The sequence below is a fragment of the Aspergillus udagawae genome (assembly GCF_001078395.1).
Source record: "Aspergillus udagawae IFM 46973 DNA, scaffold_1, whole genome shotgun sequence".
Classification (NCBI taxonomy): domain Eukaryota; kingdom Fungi; phylum Ascomycota; class Eurotiomycetes; order Eurotiales; family Aspergillaceae; genus Aspergillus; species Aspergillus udagawae.
This window is the reverse complement of record NW_025091264.1, coordinates 1,097,151-1,114,823: the sequence shown is the minus strand read 5'-3', so window position 1 is coordinate 1,114,823 and position 17,673 is coordinate 1,097,151. Positions and strand designations below refer to the sequence as shown.

General features: G+C 50.4%; 6 protein-coding genes across 6 annotated transcripts; 2 read left to right on the top strand and 4 right to left on the bottom strand.

The window, feature by feature from the left end:
• Positions 1 to 2,404: 2,404 nt before the first annotated feature.
• Aud_000376 (ubiquitin-binding TORC1 subunit KOG1) lies at positions 2,405 to 7,031 on the top strand (the record flags this gene model as incomplete). The annotated part of the gene is made up of 6 exons (XM_043285889.1): positions 2,405 to 2,878; positions 2,947 to 5,670; positions 5,746 to 5,996; positions 6,052 to 6,385; positions 6,441 to 6,778; positions 6,842 to 7,031. The coding sequence occupies 6 exons, from the start codon at positions 2,405 to 2,407 to the stop codon at positions 7,029 to 7,031; spliced, it is 4,311 nt and encodes a 1,436-aa protein (XP_043141824.1).
• Positions 7,032 to 7,911: 880 nt separating this feature from the next.
• Aud_000375 (uncharacterized protein) lies at positions 7,912 to 8,785 on the top strand (the record flags this gene model as incomplete). The annotated part of the gene is made up of 2 exons (XM_043285888.1): positions 7,912 to 8,452; positions 8,511 to 8,785. The coding sequence occupies 2 exons, from the start codon at positions 7,912 to 7,914 to the stop codon at positions 8,783 to 8,785; spliced, it is 816 nt and encodes a 271-aa protein (XP_043141823.1).
• A 94-nt stretch (positions 8,786 to 8,879) lies between these two features.
• On the bottom strand, positions 8,880 to 9,837 carry Aud_000374 (glutathione S-transferase; the record flags this gene model as incomplete). The annotated part of the gene is made up of 4 exons (XM_043285887.1): positions 8,880 to 9,113; positions 9,181 to 9,597; positions 9,645 to 9,721; positions 9,777 to 9,837. 4 exons carry the CDS (start codon positions 9,835 to 9,837, stop codon positions 8,880 to 8,882), a joined length of 789 nt encoding a protein of 262 aa, XP_043141822.1.
• A 1,463-nt stretch (positions 9,838 to 11,300) lies between these two features.
• Positions 11,301 to 12,170, bottom strand: Aud_000373 (uncharacterized protein; the record flags this gene model as incomplete). Its single annotated transcript, XM_043285886.1, has 3 exons — positions 11,301 to 11,677; positions 11,742 to 11,831; positions 11,915 to 12,170. 3 exons carry the CDS (start codon positions 12,168 to 12,170, stop codon positions 11,301 to 11,303), a joined length of 723 nt encoding a protein of 240 aa, XP_043141821.1.
• Positions 12,171 to 13,578: 1,408 nt separating this feature from the next.
• Positions 13,579 to 14,485, bottom strand: Aud_000372 (EI24 domain-containing protein; the record flags this gene model as incomplete). The annotated part of the gene is made up of 3 exons (XM_043285885.1): positions 13,579 to 13,696; positions 13,752 to 14,326; positions 14,384 to 14,485. The coding sequence occupies 3 exons, from the start codon at positions 14,483 to 14,485 to the stop codon at positions 13,579 to 13,581; spliced, it is 795 nt and encodes a 264-aa protein (XP_043141820.1).
• Positions 14,486 to 14,989: 504 nt separating this feature from the next.
• Positions 14,990 to 17,613, bottom strand: Aud_000371 (PA and RING finger domain protein; the record flags this gene model as incomplete). The annotated part of the gene is made up of 2 exons (XM_043285884.1): positions 14,990 to 15,344; positions 15,401 to 17,613. 2 exons carry the CDS (start codon positions 17,611 to 17,613, stop codon positions 14,990 to 14,992), a joined length of 2,568 nt encoding a protein of 855 aa, XP_043141819.1.
• Between the last annotated feature and the right edge of the window lie 60 nt (positions 17,614 to 17,673).

Sequence of the window (17,673 nt, the reverse complement as noted above, 5' to 3'; positions counted from 1 at the left end):
GGGGGTTCGTATGGGGTGGGATTGGAGAACCGCAGCAGCAACAGCAGACAAGTCTTTGGGCGGTTCCGGTGTTTCAAAGTTCCCTGAACCAGCATTACTACTTATTATTAGTGGTAATTCTTATTCTGCATTAAGGCTGGTGATAGATGGCCTTGGTGGCTTATTATTATCGAGCGGTTGACGGAAGGGGGAAAATTGAGCCACGACGGGGCCACGAGGTTGGAATCGTTTATTCCACCACAGCTCAGATACTTAGACAGCCGATAGATAGTATCTAAATAGATAGCGGTGGCCCATGATATAAAGTAGTTACTTTCAAGCTTGCTCGAGACCAGACTGAGCTCCAATTGCCTCAACTGAACTCAAGGTGCTAGTCATCAATGATGTCGAGCAAATTCATTCTCTTCCTCAATAGCAGGCATAATCAGTGGTCGACAGCGAGCGTTTCTAAAATCTAGCCCGTCCAACATCCTAATTTAACCAACCTCCCGTACAGCCATGGATGCTATGCTACCTGGTACCTTACAGCTTCAACCAAGAACAGCCTCAACACCGTACAGAAATTATTGCTCTTGTGATGCATGTTTGCTTTGGGGCGACAACTGATCATGCACCGAATTCTTTCTGCAAATCAAACCCGAAGATCAAGGACAAAGGATACCATTCCTTCCGAATGAACATGTGAGGGCCCGAGAGTCCTTGGCTATGTCGGAACGAAGATTAAGTGTGGCTCCTTCATTCCTGTGCTTGGGTTGTTACGACAGTACAGTACAATCTGAAGACAGTATTCAAGCGAATTGTCCATTTGGTGGATGCATCGCGATCGTGAGTCCATGTCGAATCCTTGCCTAAGATGCATCCTAATTTATGAGGAGCAACCTACCTTACTTTGCAATGTGTGCTCATGGCCCCGGAGATCTACTAGTTACGTATCATTATCATGACAGCCTAGGAATCAGGGAAGATCATACCCTCAGAGTAATTGGTGAGGACGATCTCACTAGAGTTCCTAGGGTCGGATGGTCGACGGGATTCAGGGGAGTCTGCTCTCTTTGGCCTTTGCAAAAGAGGTGGAGAAGCAAATCAAGAGATGAGGAACATCGTGATCATCTGTCTATGTATTTGCATCATTCCATGGCCCATGGACGGGGAGAAGGGGGACCACAAATTAATCTAATTGGGGGTTCCTAGATTCAAAATTCAGGTACCAACGGGAGGTTGGGAGGGGATTCGCAGGGTTGCTGGGCCTATCAGCGGCCGCATATTCTATTTAGTGGCCCCTGACAGAAGCCAAGTAGGAAAGGGATGATGGAGAACATATAAGCTAACAATGAGATGGACGTTTCGAGGATTGAGGGCATTGGGCGTCTTCTGCTCCTGATATTATCCCTATTAGGTAGGTCCTAGTACTCCGTACTCCGTAGAGCCTGTCTACTCTATCCGTACCTTGATGAGAATTTGGCAGGCGGACCATTCTATGGTCTTGCTTCAACACTAGTGGCGCCTTGTTTGTGATAGCCTTTGGTATTCGGCCTCGATGCACGTGTCGTCTCTAATCCCAGTCACAATGGCATTGATACGCGAAAAAATCATGATGCACTTCTAAGAAGCGCGAGATATTTTCAGAAATACATATCCTGTATGGAAAGCTTCTTCTAACTGAGAGACCTTTGCGCAGTCGAGCTCCCGATCGATAGGGGGCTCGTACGGGACGGAGTCAGATTATGGTCCTACAACAACAGAACATGGAACACTGTCAGACTGCACTCGAAGTCAAACTTCTAAATAAGAACCAAAAAGTAAAATGTTGATCTGCGGTTTCCAAGTACACATTGCGGACAGTACTTTCTTCCTCACTCAGCAATACGAGTACCAAAACCTGAGTGTTTCAAGTCGCTGTGCATCTGTGATGTAATAATGCCAAATGCTAGGTGACTATGAGGAAAATGGGGACCGGATTAAGTAATATTCCACTATCTCCCACGCCAAGACATCACCGCCGGAGCTCATGAACCTCATTCACTCCCAACCACGGCGACAGACAGCTGCTTGTACCGCTGTAGGCCGGGATCGAGCTCGCTTGTTACAGAATTGTGGGCAAGCTTACACTCGTTCATCTTGTTGGCTTGATTCCGGATATTCCAGAGAAACCGCCCCTTTGTCAGCGAGGACTTCCTGTTTGGACTGGCTCCCAGAGGAGGTATGATAATCATCTACGGAGTACAAGGTAGGAATTCAATTTCTGCTACCCGCCGGGAAAAATTCACTTTGGAGTCTGCGGACATTGTCATAGCAGACATGGTACTTAGCGATATGACAGATGGCTGATTAAGCGCATTTTCGATATTCAGACCCTCCTTTCTTACGGTGATGCCATTCAGAAGATGATCACCTCTTACACACCATGAGGGATCCCACTATCAATATGGAGCAAGACATTGCAGCGAAACCGCAGGCGACCAGCCTTCAAGCTGAACCGCGCAAGAATCAAAAGTCTGTCCGTGTCGCTTTCGGTCCGGATTTGGACACTTATATCCCTCCGCGCGACAAGTCACCCGCGCCCTCCTCAGGCCACCACAGATCTTACACCACTGTTGAACATTCGCAACCATCTTTATCGTCGCTTCACCGACCAGCCAGTTCATCAGCAGGAGATAATTCGGCAGTCTTCGACGAGCCCAGTCCTCGGTTGACTTCAGATCGAGCTTCAGACTCGAGCGGAAGACCGACAGCAGCACTGAAAAGGGCTCGAAGTGACTATGGGCCGAGGCTGGGATTCGACAAGTCCGCGATCGCCGATGAGGAAGAAGACTTCGCCATGCGACATGGATGGCAGGAGGAGTACACCTCGAGCGAGTACCTTAAGGTTCTACACTCGGTAAGCAGTCGGCGCGGCGCGACTTCACCAGGGTCATTGGGCCCGGATGATTGGCTGACTCTTTCAAGAACTTTTATATGTACTTCACGGAGAAGCGGCACGATACGAACGGCATCCCAAGAGACCCAGTTGGAAGCTGGCCGAGTCAGGATTGGCGCATGAAGGATCGCTTGAAGACAGTTTCGGCTGCCCTCGCCATCTGCTTGAACATCGGTGTCGACCCTCCTGACGTGGTGAAGACGAACCCATCAGCCAAGCTAGAATGCTGGGTGGATCCCACATCGACCACGGGCGGTGGCCAGAACAAGATAATGGAGCAGATTGGAAAGAAGTTGCAAGAGCAGTACGAAACTCTCAGCTTAAGAACTAGGTACAAGCAGTATCTTGACCCTTCAGTTGATGAGACGAAAAAGTTCTGCATTTCCCTGCGTCGTAACGCTAAGGACGAGAGAGTTCTCTTTCACTACAACGGTCACGGTGTTCCGTTACCTACGCAATCGGGAGAAATCTGGGTGTTCAACAAGAACTATACTCAGTACATTCCAGTCAGTTTGTATGATTTGCAATCCTGGCTCGCTGGTCCCAGTCTCTTCGTTTTTGATGTTTCCCACGCCGGGAACATTGTGCAGAATTTCCACACTTTCGTGGAGAAACACGAAAAGGAGAACCTTGAAGCCAAAAAGCGTGACCCGAACGCTGTTGTTCAAAACTACGGGGACTGCATCCTTCTGGCAGCTTGTCAGAAGAACGAGTCACTGCCTACCAATCCCGATCTTCCCGCAGACCTTTTCACCTGCTGCCTAACCACACCCATAGAAATAGCACTGCGCTACTTCATTCTCCAGAATCCTCTCCAGACGAACCTCTCAATCGATGAATTCAGAGTCCCTGGTCGTTTGCAGGACCGCAGAAGCCCTCTGGGCGAGTTGAACTGGATCTTCACCGCAATCACTGACACCATTGCATGGAACACATTGCCACGGGCATTGTTTAAGAAGCTTTTCCGTCAAGATTTGATGGTGGCTGCGCTTTTCAGGAATTTTCTTCTCAGCGAGCGCATCATGCGCACTTACAAGTGCCATCCGATATCCTCACCCGAACTCCCAGAGACTCATCATCATCCGCTTTGGAAAAGCTGGGATCTTGCTGTTGAGATGGTGCTATCTCAGCTACCAGCTCTCATTGACCATGAAGAAGGCCGCAGACAATACGAGTACCAACATTCCACCTTTTTTGCGGAGCAACTCACTGCTTTTGAAGTCTACCTCTCATCCGGACCGACGGAGAAGAACCCGCCGGATCAACTCCCTATCGTTCTGCAAGTTCTACTTAGTCAGGCACATCGACTGAGGGCCCTCATCCTCTTGAGCAAGTTTCTCGACTTGGGGCCGTGGGCTGTTCATCTCGCTTTGAGCATCGGTATCTTCCCGTATGTCGTAAAACTGCTACAGTCAGCAGCCCAGGAGTTGAAACCTGTCATGGTGTTCATTTGGGCGCGGATTATGGCAGTGGATCACACTGTTCAGAACGATCTGTTGAAGGACAATGGGATCCATTATTTCATCTCTATCCTCAACCCTTCGTCACCCATCCCGGTGGGTAACGCCAGTGAGCACCGAGCAATGTGTGCTTTCATTGTTTCGATATTCTGTAAGAACTATCCTCAGGGACAGAATGTGTGCCTTTCTGGCGAGCTTTTTGACTCTTGTCTCAAGCATTTGACTGATGTGGAAAATCCTTTACTCCGACAATGGTCATGTCTCTGCATCAGCATGCTATGGTCCGAATTTCCCGAGGCCAAGTGGATGGGCATCCGGTGTGCTGCACCCGCAAGACTCTGTGAGCTTAATTTTGACCCCGTTCCCGAGGTCAGGGCGGCAATGCTCCACGCAGCCACCACGTTCTTGGGCATCCCTGATTTGACAGATCAGGTTGCGCAGATTGAAGAATCTCTGGCTTTGGCTGTGCTGCCCATGGCATCAGACGGTAGTGTCTTGGTGAGAAAGGAACTCCTTGTCTTCTTCTCGACCTTTGTCAAACGCTATCAGAACAAATTCCTGGTCGCGGCGTATGAAGAGTTCCAGGACGAGAAGCAAACGCTTCTCCTTCGATTAGAGCACGACGGCTCTCGAGGCTTCACGCTGGAAGATGTTCAGAATGGAGCTGCCAATTTGAGTAACAAATCACAGAAGCTGTCGCAGAATACCACGTTCGGCACGATCTGGAAACAACTTCTTATACTCTCTGTTGACCCACATCCTGATATTGCGCAAGATGCTAGCACGATTATTGACTACATCCACCTCACCCTTCTAGCATCTCCTATGGCGTCGCTTGCTGACAAGGTCCGAAAGGAAATTATGGAACTCACTGGCCGGTTGTCACACAAATTACAAATTCGCGAAAGAGCGGAATCGAGAAAGGCTGCACCTCCACCAGCTCCCCCTTCCCAGACGGCTGCTTCCAAACAGGAAGGATACTTGTCGTTGAGCATTAAAAGAACAGCCAGTGTGGCCGCTTCACTCAAGAATCTTGCTTTCGGTGGACCCTCCCAGACCGAGCAACAATCATCGCAGAACGTCACATCACCCACAAAGAGCCGCATGCCCGTCACCCCTCGAGGACGTGCTCCCCCCGAATGGACCAGACCTCCGGAAGTCAACGACCAGGTCGCTCCCGCGGCAGCTTATCACCAGGCACCGATTCCTACCTCGCGCGGTTTCGAACCCCGAGACTCATCTCTGGCCCCCGAGATACCCCTTATGAGTCGCTTTCTTGACTGGTCCACAGAGGTAACCCCAGGCCTTCTCCATTTGATTTGCGAACAGTACACCCGCATCTATGAACATTTTCTTACTCGTCTTCAGTATTTCCGTGAGCCCCAGATGAAGCCCAATGAGCCCGACGAACCCGGTAGCGCCGACTACAACGAGCGCCTCTGGAGACGTAGCCGCAACGAGAAGATCATCACGGAAACCCAGCCCCTCAAGGGAAAAGCAGGGAGCAGTCGCTGGGATACCTCTTTGGCCCTGCTTACTAATACCAGTCAGCCCCTGAAGATGTGTTTCCATCAGTTTGAGGATCATCTCGCAGTTGCGGATGATCGGGACACGATCGCGTAAGTAAGACTGGCGCAGATAAGTGTCTTGATGCTAACTTGATTTACCTCGCAGAATCTGGGACTGGCAGAGACACAAGCGTCTCAATAGGTTTTCCAACGGGAACCCCGCGGGCTCCAGGATCAACGAAATTCGTTACATCAATGAAGACGATCAAGCGTTGTTGATGACGGGATCCTCCGACGGGGTGCTCAAAGTATTCAGAAATTACGAGTCTTCAAAGGAGGTGGAGGTAGTAACAGCTTTCCGCGCTTTGCCGGAACTAATTCCAAGCAATAGAAATGCTGGTTTGGTCTTCGATTGGCAGCAAGGCCAAGGAAAAGCCCTGGTTGCTGGAGATGTGAAGGTAATCCGTGTGTGGAACGCGGCCACGGAAGTCTGCACCAACGTATGCTCCCCTGACCTCTGGCTTACTGGGTGACTACTGACGCAGGTGTTGACAGGACATCCCTGCACGCTCAGGATCTTGCATTACCTCCCTTACTTCCGACCAGGTTGCAGGGAACATCTTTGTGGCTGGATTCGGCGACGGTGCAGTCCGTGTGTTTGATCAGCGTCTGAAGCCTACGACCTCGATGGTCAAGGTTTGGCGTGAGCACAAGCAATGGATTACCAATGTTCACATGCAACGAGGTGGACTGAGGGAGTTGGTGTCCGGCAGTCGGAATGGCGAGATCAGATTGTGGGATCTCCGCATGGATGACCCTATCTCGACCATCTATGCCACCAAAGATACCCTCAGGACGCTAAGTGTTCACGAGCACGCTCCCGTATTCATGGTGTATGTGTCTACTTCTCGCTTCTGGATGCTCTCAAGTTCTGTAACTGACTTGTTGAATGAAAGGGGCACGAACCGCCATGAGGTCAAGACATTTAACATGGATGGAACATATCTGTCCACGTTCGAACCGTACTCAAGCTTCCTGCATCACAATCGCTCTTCTCCAATTGCCAGCACTGCCTTCCACCCACATCGTACCATTCTTGCCTGCGCTGCGCTGAACGATAACCATATCAACCTTGTGAGTTGCTAGGCATCGACTCGTCCTTTCGACCTCCGGTACACGATCCACACGACATAGTTCCTCTTTTACCCTTTCTCTATGACTCGGCATTGCATGCCGCACGAGTAGATACGGCGCTTTGGGTTATGACTTTTAATGAAGGGCTCGGTTTCTTTTCAGTTCAGTGATTTGAGACGCATATTCCTGGCGTAGGACTGTCGAGCTGCAGTTAATCATGGCGTTTTGTCATTTTCATCTTATACTTGACATGTGTTGAGCTTTGTTAGCCCTTTCAGCAGTGTACAGCTGCGTCGTAATGTACAGCGAACCTGCAATGTTAGAGGTCATTTACCAATTACCCCTACTCGTGGGCCTGTCTTTCGCCAAGAGATCTTTGTCATTTACCGCTTCAGTCATGATTTCATGTACCTGTGGCAGTTTATGAAGATCTAGGATGAACTCGCTGGAACATTGTACCCTCCGGGCCCGAGCCGAGCTCTAGCATGTTCCAACGTATGGCAACTTCACTCTTGCGGCCAACAGTAGCGGCGTCCTTAGGAGCAGTAAAACCAAACTCTCACGTAACAGACGCGCAGACATCGCAGGACGCGTTTAATGGTTCAGCTTGTTTGGCATCGGTTCGATTGACAGGTCCAAGTCGGATCTGCGCAGCATGAGGCGCACACAGCCTTGCTGAAGCAAGTTGCATTTCTGACTCACGACTCGCGACACCTCGTATAGAAGCCTGAAGTACTTGCTGGCAGATCAGCACCGCCACAGCCGTGCATTTGAGTCATTTCTCCCAGTCCATTGTTTTTAAGTCACAGAATTTTCTCAACCTCAATACAAGAGCAGAATCTACACTACCAACTCAGCACATACATACAATCACACAAGCCTCCCGCGCAAAATGTCCATCCCGAAACCCCCCAACAACGCGCAACGCCAGCGCCTCGCCGCCGAAACCCTCTCTCTAACAGAGTACGTCATCAAAGCAACAACGGGCGCCTCGCAAGCCTCCCGCGCCCACCCTCACCTCCTCCCATCCATCAAACCCATCTCCAACAGCGCAGCCCGGAGACCACTGCTTAGCGTCACAAGCCAGGACAGCTTCACCGCCGCGCGGGACATCCTGCAGCGCACAGCCGGCAGAGCCAGGGTGGGTGTTCTCAATATGGCGAGCGAGCGGAATCCTGGCGGAGGGTGGTTGAACGGGGCGCTGGCGCAGGAGGAGGCGCTCTGTCTGCGGAGTACGTTGGCGGCGACGCTTGACCGCAAGTTCTACCCGCTGCCGGTGTATGGGGCTGTGTGGTCGCCAGCTGTGGTGGTCTTCCGAGATGAGGTTGCGAGTGGGTGTCGGCTGTACCGGGACGAGGAGAAGTTTCTTGTTGGCGTGGTGAGTTTGGCGGCGTTGAGGAGGCCGGCGTTGACGGCTGATGGGAGGCATTTTGGTATATTTCTTTCCTCTCTTCTGCAGGGTTTTGATAAGAGGCTAACTTTGTGTTTCAGCCAATTCGAATGATGTGTTGGTTTTGAAGAACAAGATGCGCCAGGTCTTCCGGGTTCTTGCTGAGAATGGAATCTCGCACTGTGTGCTTGGGGCGATGGGCTGTGGGGCGTTCAGGAATCCGCCGTATGAGGTTGCCAGGATTTACAAGGAGGTTTTGCAGGAGACGGAGTGGGATGGAGTGTTTGAAGAGATTGTCTTTGCGGTGCTGGATACGAAGGGGGAGTCCAACTATACCATATTCAAGAATGTCCTGCTGTCTCAGGGTGGTAGATGAGCAGGAACCTATTTATATAACTCTTGTGTTATGACGCACGATTCTGGATCGGCCAGACCGATCCTGTATTCAAAAGAAGAGAATCGGTTGGCCGTCACGAGCTTTCCGGGACAGTAAACTTCCAATCCTCCGGAAACCTTCCATACTGAATATCTTCACGATCACGGAAGACATTCTCATACCGCTCCATATGGGACTCCGGTAGCTCCGCCTGACGATAATACTTGTGCGCCAACCTCTGCGTGGCCGGATCATTCCACATCGTCTCCATCCACTTCACCACATCAGCGCTGGCGGATTCGAGAGGGAGATTGTACGTGCGGAAGCGCTGTTCGAGCCATAAGTTAGCCACTGGTTCCAGACAACAAGAATAAACAAGCAAAGTTGAAACATACCCAGAGCACCGGCCAGAAGAACGCATCCGCAATACTAAACCCACCAAACAAAAACCCCTCATCCTTCTCGCCCAGCTCAGCCAGCCGTGACTTTGCTGCCTGTCGCGCATTATCCCAGATCGTGAATAGACGCTGGATATCTTTCTTCGCAGCCTCAGGCACGGGGATATTGCCCGTATACCGCACTACGAAGTTCGTGGGGCAAGCGTTTCGCAGCCCCGTGAAACCAGAGTGCATTTCGGCCGCGGCACTGCGCGCCATGGCTCTGAGGAGGCGGTCCCGCGGCCACAGGGTGAGATGGGGGTTTGACTCTGCGAGAAACTCGCAGATGGCGATTGAGTCATTGATGCGTAGGGTTGAGCTCAAAGAACGGCATTCGAGCAGGGGGACGAGCCCTGAGGGGGAGAATTTGCGGACCTGGTTTCGGTTAGTGTTTGGATGTTTGAAGGAACGGGACCACGGACATCGTCAAAATTTATTTGTTGCTCTGTATATGGAATTTGGAAATACTCCAAGACTATTTCGACGCGAGCAGTCCAGCCTAGAATGGTAAGCTTAGCAATTGGCTACACAAGCGGAGACGTGTGAGGGCGTACTCGAATAGCGGGTGAAGAGCCCAATAAGGTGATAATCGGCTTGTTCTTGATTTGCGGCCATTGCTTGACTTTTTGCTTCAAATCTACTTAGAATGATGTGTATGTTAGAAAGGCTGAGTTGGGGAGAGCAAAGATGACAAATAAGACGTTTTATCCTACCTCTACCTCGGTAGCAGTGGTGGGGTGACTCAACAGCAGGCGCCCTTCCCACTAAACCTTAGATACGAATAACTTACTGCAGATTCCTGCCCGAATCTAAAGTAGCGTACTAGGATATATCCTTTGCATAGAGTAGCATTGAGAGCTAACTAATGCTGTGATTTGTTCTCTTCACCAGCATTTTTATTAGGGCTGAAGGATTGCCAGGGTTCACGGCTGGCACGTGACCTAATTCAACATCAAGTACTGATAGATCCTCTTTGAAAGTTCATGTGGTTTCATAGTCAGTAAAAGGGTAGTTTTGTGAGATTAGTCTGAGCTCACTGCGGTAGGATTCTGGTTGGCCTCTGGCAGCATCACTGAGCCAGTGGCAACAGATCGCGTCATTTCAAGAACAGCTTGACCAAGAGTCTAGGATTTCCTTCAATCGATGAAGCTCGGTCTGACCCACACCTTCCTCCTCGACAAGTATCTACATAGATTGGGCTCTTTGTACTTTAACTATAGTCTGAATGTAGATGTGTGGTTTAACTCTCCCAGGCTGGACAGCTCGCGGCGAGGTAGTCTTGGAGTATTTCCAAATTCCATATACCGTCAACCCCCAACCACCCTCTCCCCCCCTGGGGGAAGACGTCGATTAAAAAGGCTGAACATACACCGATATTACCCTATGCTTTGAGCGTGCACGGCACTACTACGTCTGTAGTCTGGACATCATTCTAGCGGAGTGGTTTTCGTGTATTGGACATCATGTATATAGTTATTCTACATCTTAAGCCGCAAACATTCGATTATGCTCTGGATTTCAATTCGAATCAAGATACAAAATGAGTGAGCTCTTTAACCTTGCAAGGATTCTATCCTGCCAGGATAGTCAACAGTTTCAGGTCCCGTATCTTATCGGCAGCTTCTCTCTGTATGACCTGTATCATTAGCGAGACTTCGCCGCAGATGAAATCGTACTCATATGAACAGAAAGCGCTCCAAAGGTGAGGATAAATTAGAGAGATGGAAGCAAAAAGAATATTCTCAAGACATCCATCTGCAGCGCGGACGGAGGACAGATACCGCAGATGGACACTGGGAAACGGAGGCAGCTAGGAGAGAGTGGGAAAAGCACGAATAGTTGGGGCTGGTGATTTTTGTTCTAGAGAATTGGAGATACGCAGAGGGGAATGGGCTTGACAAGCCTTGACTTAGTGATGAAAGACTAGATGCATCAAAAAGGATTACCTAAATAGGAAATTATTACGGCGGATGCAAGGTATCAGAGCCCTAATTCGAGCTCTTGTTTATCATAGTCATATCTTATGAGCCATTACCCTCAACATATTCATCTATATGACTTACAGGTAGATTATGACACTAAACTACATCCAATTTCTTCCTGAACCTCAACTCGGTCAAGTCGTCCGGCTTGCACACCATCACGCGGCAACCTTTGATGTCCGGGCTTTCCAAGATCTTCTCGTACGTAATACCAAACTCGGACGCCTTCATCGCCCCGAACTGGTCCGCTGCAGCATCTACCATCACGAACAAGCCGAGATAGATCTCGTTGAAGCGGACATTCGTATCTGCGTTGTCGAGGCATGCCACGTTCGCCATGGAGTATAGCGCGCCCTGTGTCATGCTGGCTGCTGCGCGACCCCCATTGTCTCCGCTTGCGCCTGTACACAGCGTCCAGGTACTTTTAGGGTCGCCCTGCTCGAGAAGATAGGGGATGGTCGCTTGATAGGCGACTGCCGACGCGTGTCAGTTTCTTTTCATAGCTGTGGAAATCCTACAACATGGCCACAAACTCACAAAGGTTTGGCTCAAAATTGACCTGCATATGCTTCCTCAGCTCCTCAGTGGTGAGATCAAGTATTGATGTCGTTTCGAACAATCCGCCAGCTGCCCATCGCACAATCAATCACCCTCCTCGTCAGCCAAAAACACATATCATATTAACACTCTGATAAAGTAACAAAACTCACCCGCAGCATAAACATGCTGAAACGCCGGCAACTCCCCCTTGCGCACTTTCTCCACCACATCCTTCACTCCCCGATCAGACATGATGTCCGCCTCTACCGTCGTGATGCCCTCGCGAGTTCCTACATTGCGGAACAACTTCTCTGCCGAAGCCTGGTTGCGCACGATGGCAAGGACGTGGAGTTTGGAGCGCAGAGCGGCGTGGATGGCCGAGGCGCCGATGTTGCCTGTGGCTCCGACGATCAGAACGGTCTGCATTTTGCTTGTGGAGGAATCGGTGATGGTTAAGGTATGGTTGGGCTTCAGCGTGCTGTTGGTGCGTTTAGAACACGAAAAAGATGGTTTCCATAGATATATATATAGGGCATTTCTAGGCAACAGCCTGTCACCGTCATGTTCTTCCTACAACCTCACCGCTATCTCCCTCACCCAGTCGTTCCCGTATCTGCATCCTCGAGATGGTGATCGGTTTGCATGGCGTTCACGAAGCTCGGTCTCCGAACTAAAACCGGATATGGAAAAGGAAAACGGCTTATCTCCGTGCTTACAACAGTTTTTGTGGACCCTTCATTACAGATAAGATTTAAGAATCGAGTTTCATCAGATAACCCCACAGGCCTTGCTTCGGAGGCGTTCATTCCCTTTCTGCTTCAATCCCGCCGTCCATGTCTCATTCAGACATCAAGCGCACTGGGCTCGGTAGGACTCGCATCCGATCTACAGATTGTGCACAGTATTCCAGCGTTGGATGAATATCGCATGAGCAAAACTGCGTTGCACATGATGAAAAATCAAAGGCAGAAGCGACTAAAAGTCTAGAATGTCCACGTTTTTGCCTATTGTGCCGGTGAATACTACGAAGCAGGCGGTACTCAAGGTCATGCTAGCGATCCTATGGAATCGGGAAAAGCAATCATGGGGAGAGATGAACATGCTGGCAAGTTCCTTTACAGCGATGCATGTTATCCCTGGTAGTCATTATACTGTACTGGAACCTCAGACTACCCTATAAAAGCGGAATTAAGGTATTGATAGATCGGTCCCGAAAATCTTGGCTAATGTCCAAACTTTATCTTTAGAGGTACCACGTACATGCGTGGGCATTAGCGACTCTGTGGGGTTCACTAAAAAGGGTGTCTCTTCGGGGTCAAACCTGGTTTTAAGATGTATAAGTTCAGTAGAAAAGTATGTGTATTTATACATGCTGGTATGGTTATATCTGAGAGGCCAGCAATCTTTAAATAAAAAGAGAGAGCTTGCTGTCCAATTAATATATTAGGTCTCGCATACTCCATCGTCTCCAACAATACATTCTGCGCATGTATGTGTCTTGCCAAACTCAAGTAATTTGAGATAACATTAGATTGAACGCCATGTCTTGCATCTCCTACATCGTCAACTTGAAATAACGCTATATTTTCTCAACTATCCTAAGATTCACGTTGAGTTCTGAGGAGAATCTATCCGCCAAAGCTGCATAATCGCACGTCGATGCTCACAACTGCTACCACCCCAGGTGGGAATCTGATCTTGTGCATGGCGCAGAAGTGGGTAACTGAAATGCTACAAGCTTACACAAATGACTGAAGGCCATCGGTATACTGGATTTGATAGATATTATTCGTCATGTACCAATACAGTCCCAAGTCCGTCTTTAGACGGATTCTTACTGCATCGCCTTCTCCATATCCGCAGCCCACAGCGCCGCACCAACCGTATTCGTAAACGAGAACATCAATGAGGCAAACGGAATCATCTCGAACAGAAACGCAGCCATTCCAAGTCTGGTCTCAGTTAGCAATCCCATAAGCATAGCACAAAATCAAAGGTGAACCATACCCGGTATACCCTCCCTGATTCTTCCTTACCCACTCCTCTCTCTTCCGCTCGTCCCACCCCTTCAACTGAAAATACCTCAAATGCGCCACCGGTCCGGTCTTCTTCCCCTGCATATACACATACAACAGCGTCCCCACAACCGGAATGAAATTCAACGGCAGGAGCATCAGGGACCTCACCAGCGCCGATGGCCTCATCCGCTCCAGCGGCCGGTTCAGCATCCTCCCCAGTCTCGACACCGCTCCACCGCCAGAGGCATTGATCTGGCGCCCGCGGGCAACAAGCTCCGTGTGTCCGCGTGCGACGAGAGTGCCATCAAAGGTATCCGTCAGCGCGTCCGCAAGGACAAACGAGCGCGCGAGAAAATTGGTGATGGTCGAGCTTTCGCTGAGGACGAGTAGGGCGGCAGAGATTGGGGCCAGCGGGCCACTGGTGAAGGTCATGATGGCTGCTTGCGGGACGTAGGTGAAGAAGAACATGGCGGTTGTGACGCCGAGGCCGAGACTAATGGTCTGGACGGCACGAGAGATGAAGGGATGCCAGAGGTCTTTGTGGTAGGAGAAGAAGAGAATGCCCTGCATCACATGTTAGTCGAACAGTTATTCAGAGTGCTTTCGGGCTTCTAGGCTCACTTTCACTGGGTAGAGATACGCGCCTGACACGGCGACGTCGTGGGCAACGGCTCTGAAATTGTTTGCCTCTTCGTGGAGGGCGTCTTTCATTTTATCTGCCATGTTTATTGAGTCTCGCAGTGCGATTGACAGTTGTGATCCCAGTATAGCCTCAGTATGGAAAATAGCTGTCAATTGGGTGTGGTGCAGTTGGACTGAATAGTGTCGTCGTCGAAATAAAAGAGGATGGACGCAGCGATGACGTCATGTGGTATCACCAACCAGGGCGGAGATTTCCTTGTCATCATACATGGTAAGGTGCGTCTTCTGAATGATTTTGACTTGTAGGTAACCTGTCTATAATGCAAAAGCCTGTGTATACAGATACCTAATAACCATGGTTTGATAAGAATCCTTCCAGTCACCCTGCCTAGCCAATTGTGTTAGTTGTAATGGACCGAGCCTGCACTCCATGTAGACAACGCCCCCAACGCCTAGCCAAGCTTATAATTCAATACCAAATGTTCGCTAATGCAGTACATCCCGAATGTCTCGAAGTGAAGGGAATATCATGATGAACAAAGACGCTAGAGTAGAGAGAAAGCAGATAATAGGGCTGCCCCCTCTTCATCGGTCGTTATCCGCCCGAGACTGATGCCAAATGGTGTCGCCACTCAAGGCTGAAAGGCTGAGTGTTGCCAGATTCCTCCAACTGGAAGACGGAGGCGCAGAGGATGCATGGCCTTCCAAATCTGAGCCTCGGTGGTGTTCAAGGTCGGAGGTCTCCTCCTCACTCGAGTTCGTAATGAGCATAGGGGCGGATGAAACACTTCGACGGGGTTCGGAGCCACGACCATCATCGCCATCGGCCATTCGCTGTGACAAGTCGCGTGATTCTGCAGTTGTGTTCTGAGTCATGGAGCGAACGACGTCTCCCTTACAGATCGGGCAAGTCCGCCGACGGGTCGTCAGCCATGGAGTTCTGCGCTTAAGTTAGCAGACTGTAGAAATATGAAACCGTCAGAGAGCGCTACTTACATGCACTCCGCATGGAACTCATGCCCGCAGGGTAGGCTCATCACTCTGCTTTGCCCATCGATGTATTCTTCAAGACATACAACGCATTCCACCTGCCGACCAGTGTACTTGCGGCGCCAAACAGAGGAGGCCGAACCAGACTTCTCGCCTTTTGCCGACTCCATCTTCCGAGTCTTCTTGGCTTCAGCTGTACTGCTACGGAAGAAGGAAGAGCGTGACGGGGCCAGCTCCGGACGACTCCGAGAGCCTAGCAACGGAGAAGTTGACGAGACTGGTCCGGGACTCGAAGATCGAGAGGAACTTGCTGCAGACGAAGGTGTTGCGATTGTGTGGTAGGTCCTCACCGGAAGGCGGTCCACGATGGACTTCGGAGCCCGCCAACGCCTCCGACGGATGCGAGATCGGATCAATAGGAGAGCATACACGACCGTTAAAGTGAGCAGAGGACTGACAACTAGAACAAGCAGGGTATCAAAGAAGGGGCTTGTAGACATGCTTGTTGGTGTCAACGTAACCCACAGGCCCGCATGTTCGGTAACCTTGGCATTTTGATCGGTATTTCGGCGCATCTTCTTGTTTGCTGGTTTATCCAACTTGGCATCTTCTGGGCGTCTAGGCGCAAAGAAGCGTTTGAAAAACCAACCCTTGTCCGATGCAGTGTTTCCAGGAGAATTTACTGGAGAGCCGTCACGCGAGTGGGATTCTTTGTTGTCGTTAGATTTATCGATACTCCGATATTCACCGCTTCCTGGAGTGATGCTACCGCCCTTCGGCGAATTAGAAGTCTTCTTTAAGCTCTTCGCATTTTTGCCCGACTCAGTCTTAGCCGAGCTTGCAACGCTACTTGGCGACGGCAGAGAGGTGCTTCTGGGGGCTACAAGGTCTGGATCCCGCCAGTCCTGCACACCAATGATGAAGCCATCGCCGTCGGCAAGGCTCGACACGCTTTCGGAATTTTTGCGATCATCAGCAGCACTCTTGTGTGCAGCTTTATTCGATTGGTGCTTATCACTCAGCCGAACCCAATCAATGTTTCCGCTGTTAGGTGGCCGTCGACTGTCTTCAAAATTTTGCCAAGCGCGTCCATTGTTGCTCCTACCCAATCCTAGTAGTGACAGGAGAGAGTGGAAAACTCCGGTTTTCGGTTTTGAGGCAGTCTGAAGCGGCTCATCCACCGCAGCCTGGGGCGTAGGCGTTGCAGACGGGGTAACTGATGTGGTTGTTGTTGGACTCACACGCTGCTTGTCCGAACCGCTGGAGAGTACAGTGCGAGTAGACCCGGTTTTGTCGTCCAAACTTAAATCTGCTCCGGCCTGCGGAGGCATCAGAGATGATAGCAAGTGTGCTGTCGTGTAAGACGTGAAAACGGCGGGAATAGTCACATTGGACGTGTCCCCTCGAGCATACATCGTCACGAGACTGCCTCCTCGCGTATCATCACCAACAATCACGGCGATCGCTCCGCGTCGTTGAGCCCATTTGACCTTTTCCAGAAAACCACAACCGCCTCTGCTTAGCAACACAACTTTGCCGTTTATCTCGGCGCTCTCTTGCAAGGATTGTATATCTGCATGAGCAGCCGGCTTAATTTGGCGTTCTCCAGGTTTTTCCGGCGCACCTGCGTCTACCACATCCGAATCAGGTAAAGGATGATGCAGATGGTCATCGGTGCCGTCATTCGTCGAGGGTGGAGGGGCTCCGCCAGCCGCAAGATGTTCGGATTCTGACTCTTGCTGGGGATCAGCCCGACGTTGACCTAAAGAGGCCGCAAGACCATCCTTAATACCAGATGAAGAGGTCTTGTCTGCAGCTACCGTTGACTTATCCGGACTGCGACGGCTGTCACCATCCCCCCATCCTGGGATATCCGAACAGCCTAACTCTCCTTCCGCGCCACCACTAGTTTTCTCCCCAAAACCACTGCCCACCCAGAGTGGGCCACTCAGTCCCTTATCAGAAAGTAGAGGGCCAAATGCTGCAGGTCTGGCCAGGAAAAATGTCGAGTTGTCATCGGTAAGGCTGATAATAGCGGATGGTGGGAAAAGCGAGGATGGTATACTGAAGGAGAAGAGAGCGTGAAATCCAGTCGTTTGACCAGCGAGCGAACTGGGATCAGCCACGCGAGGAGATGACGAAAGAGCCGAGAACAGGGTAAGGAAGATCGGGAAGAAGAGGATACAGAAGACTATAGATATTAGGCGTGGCGGTCGCATGGTTGATGATTTTTAGGAAACAAGAAATCCAGGTATGGTCCTGCCAGGGAGATTGAAATT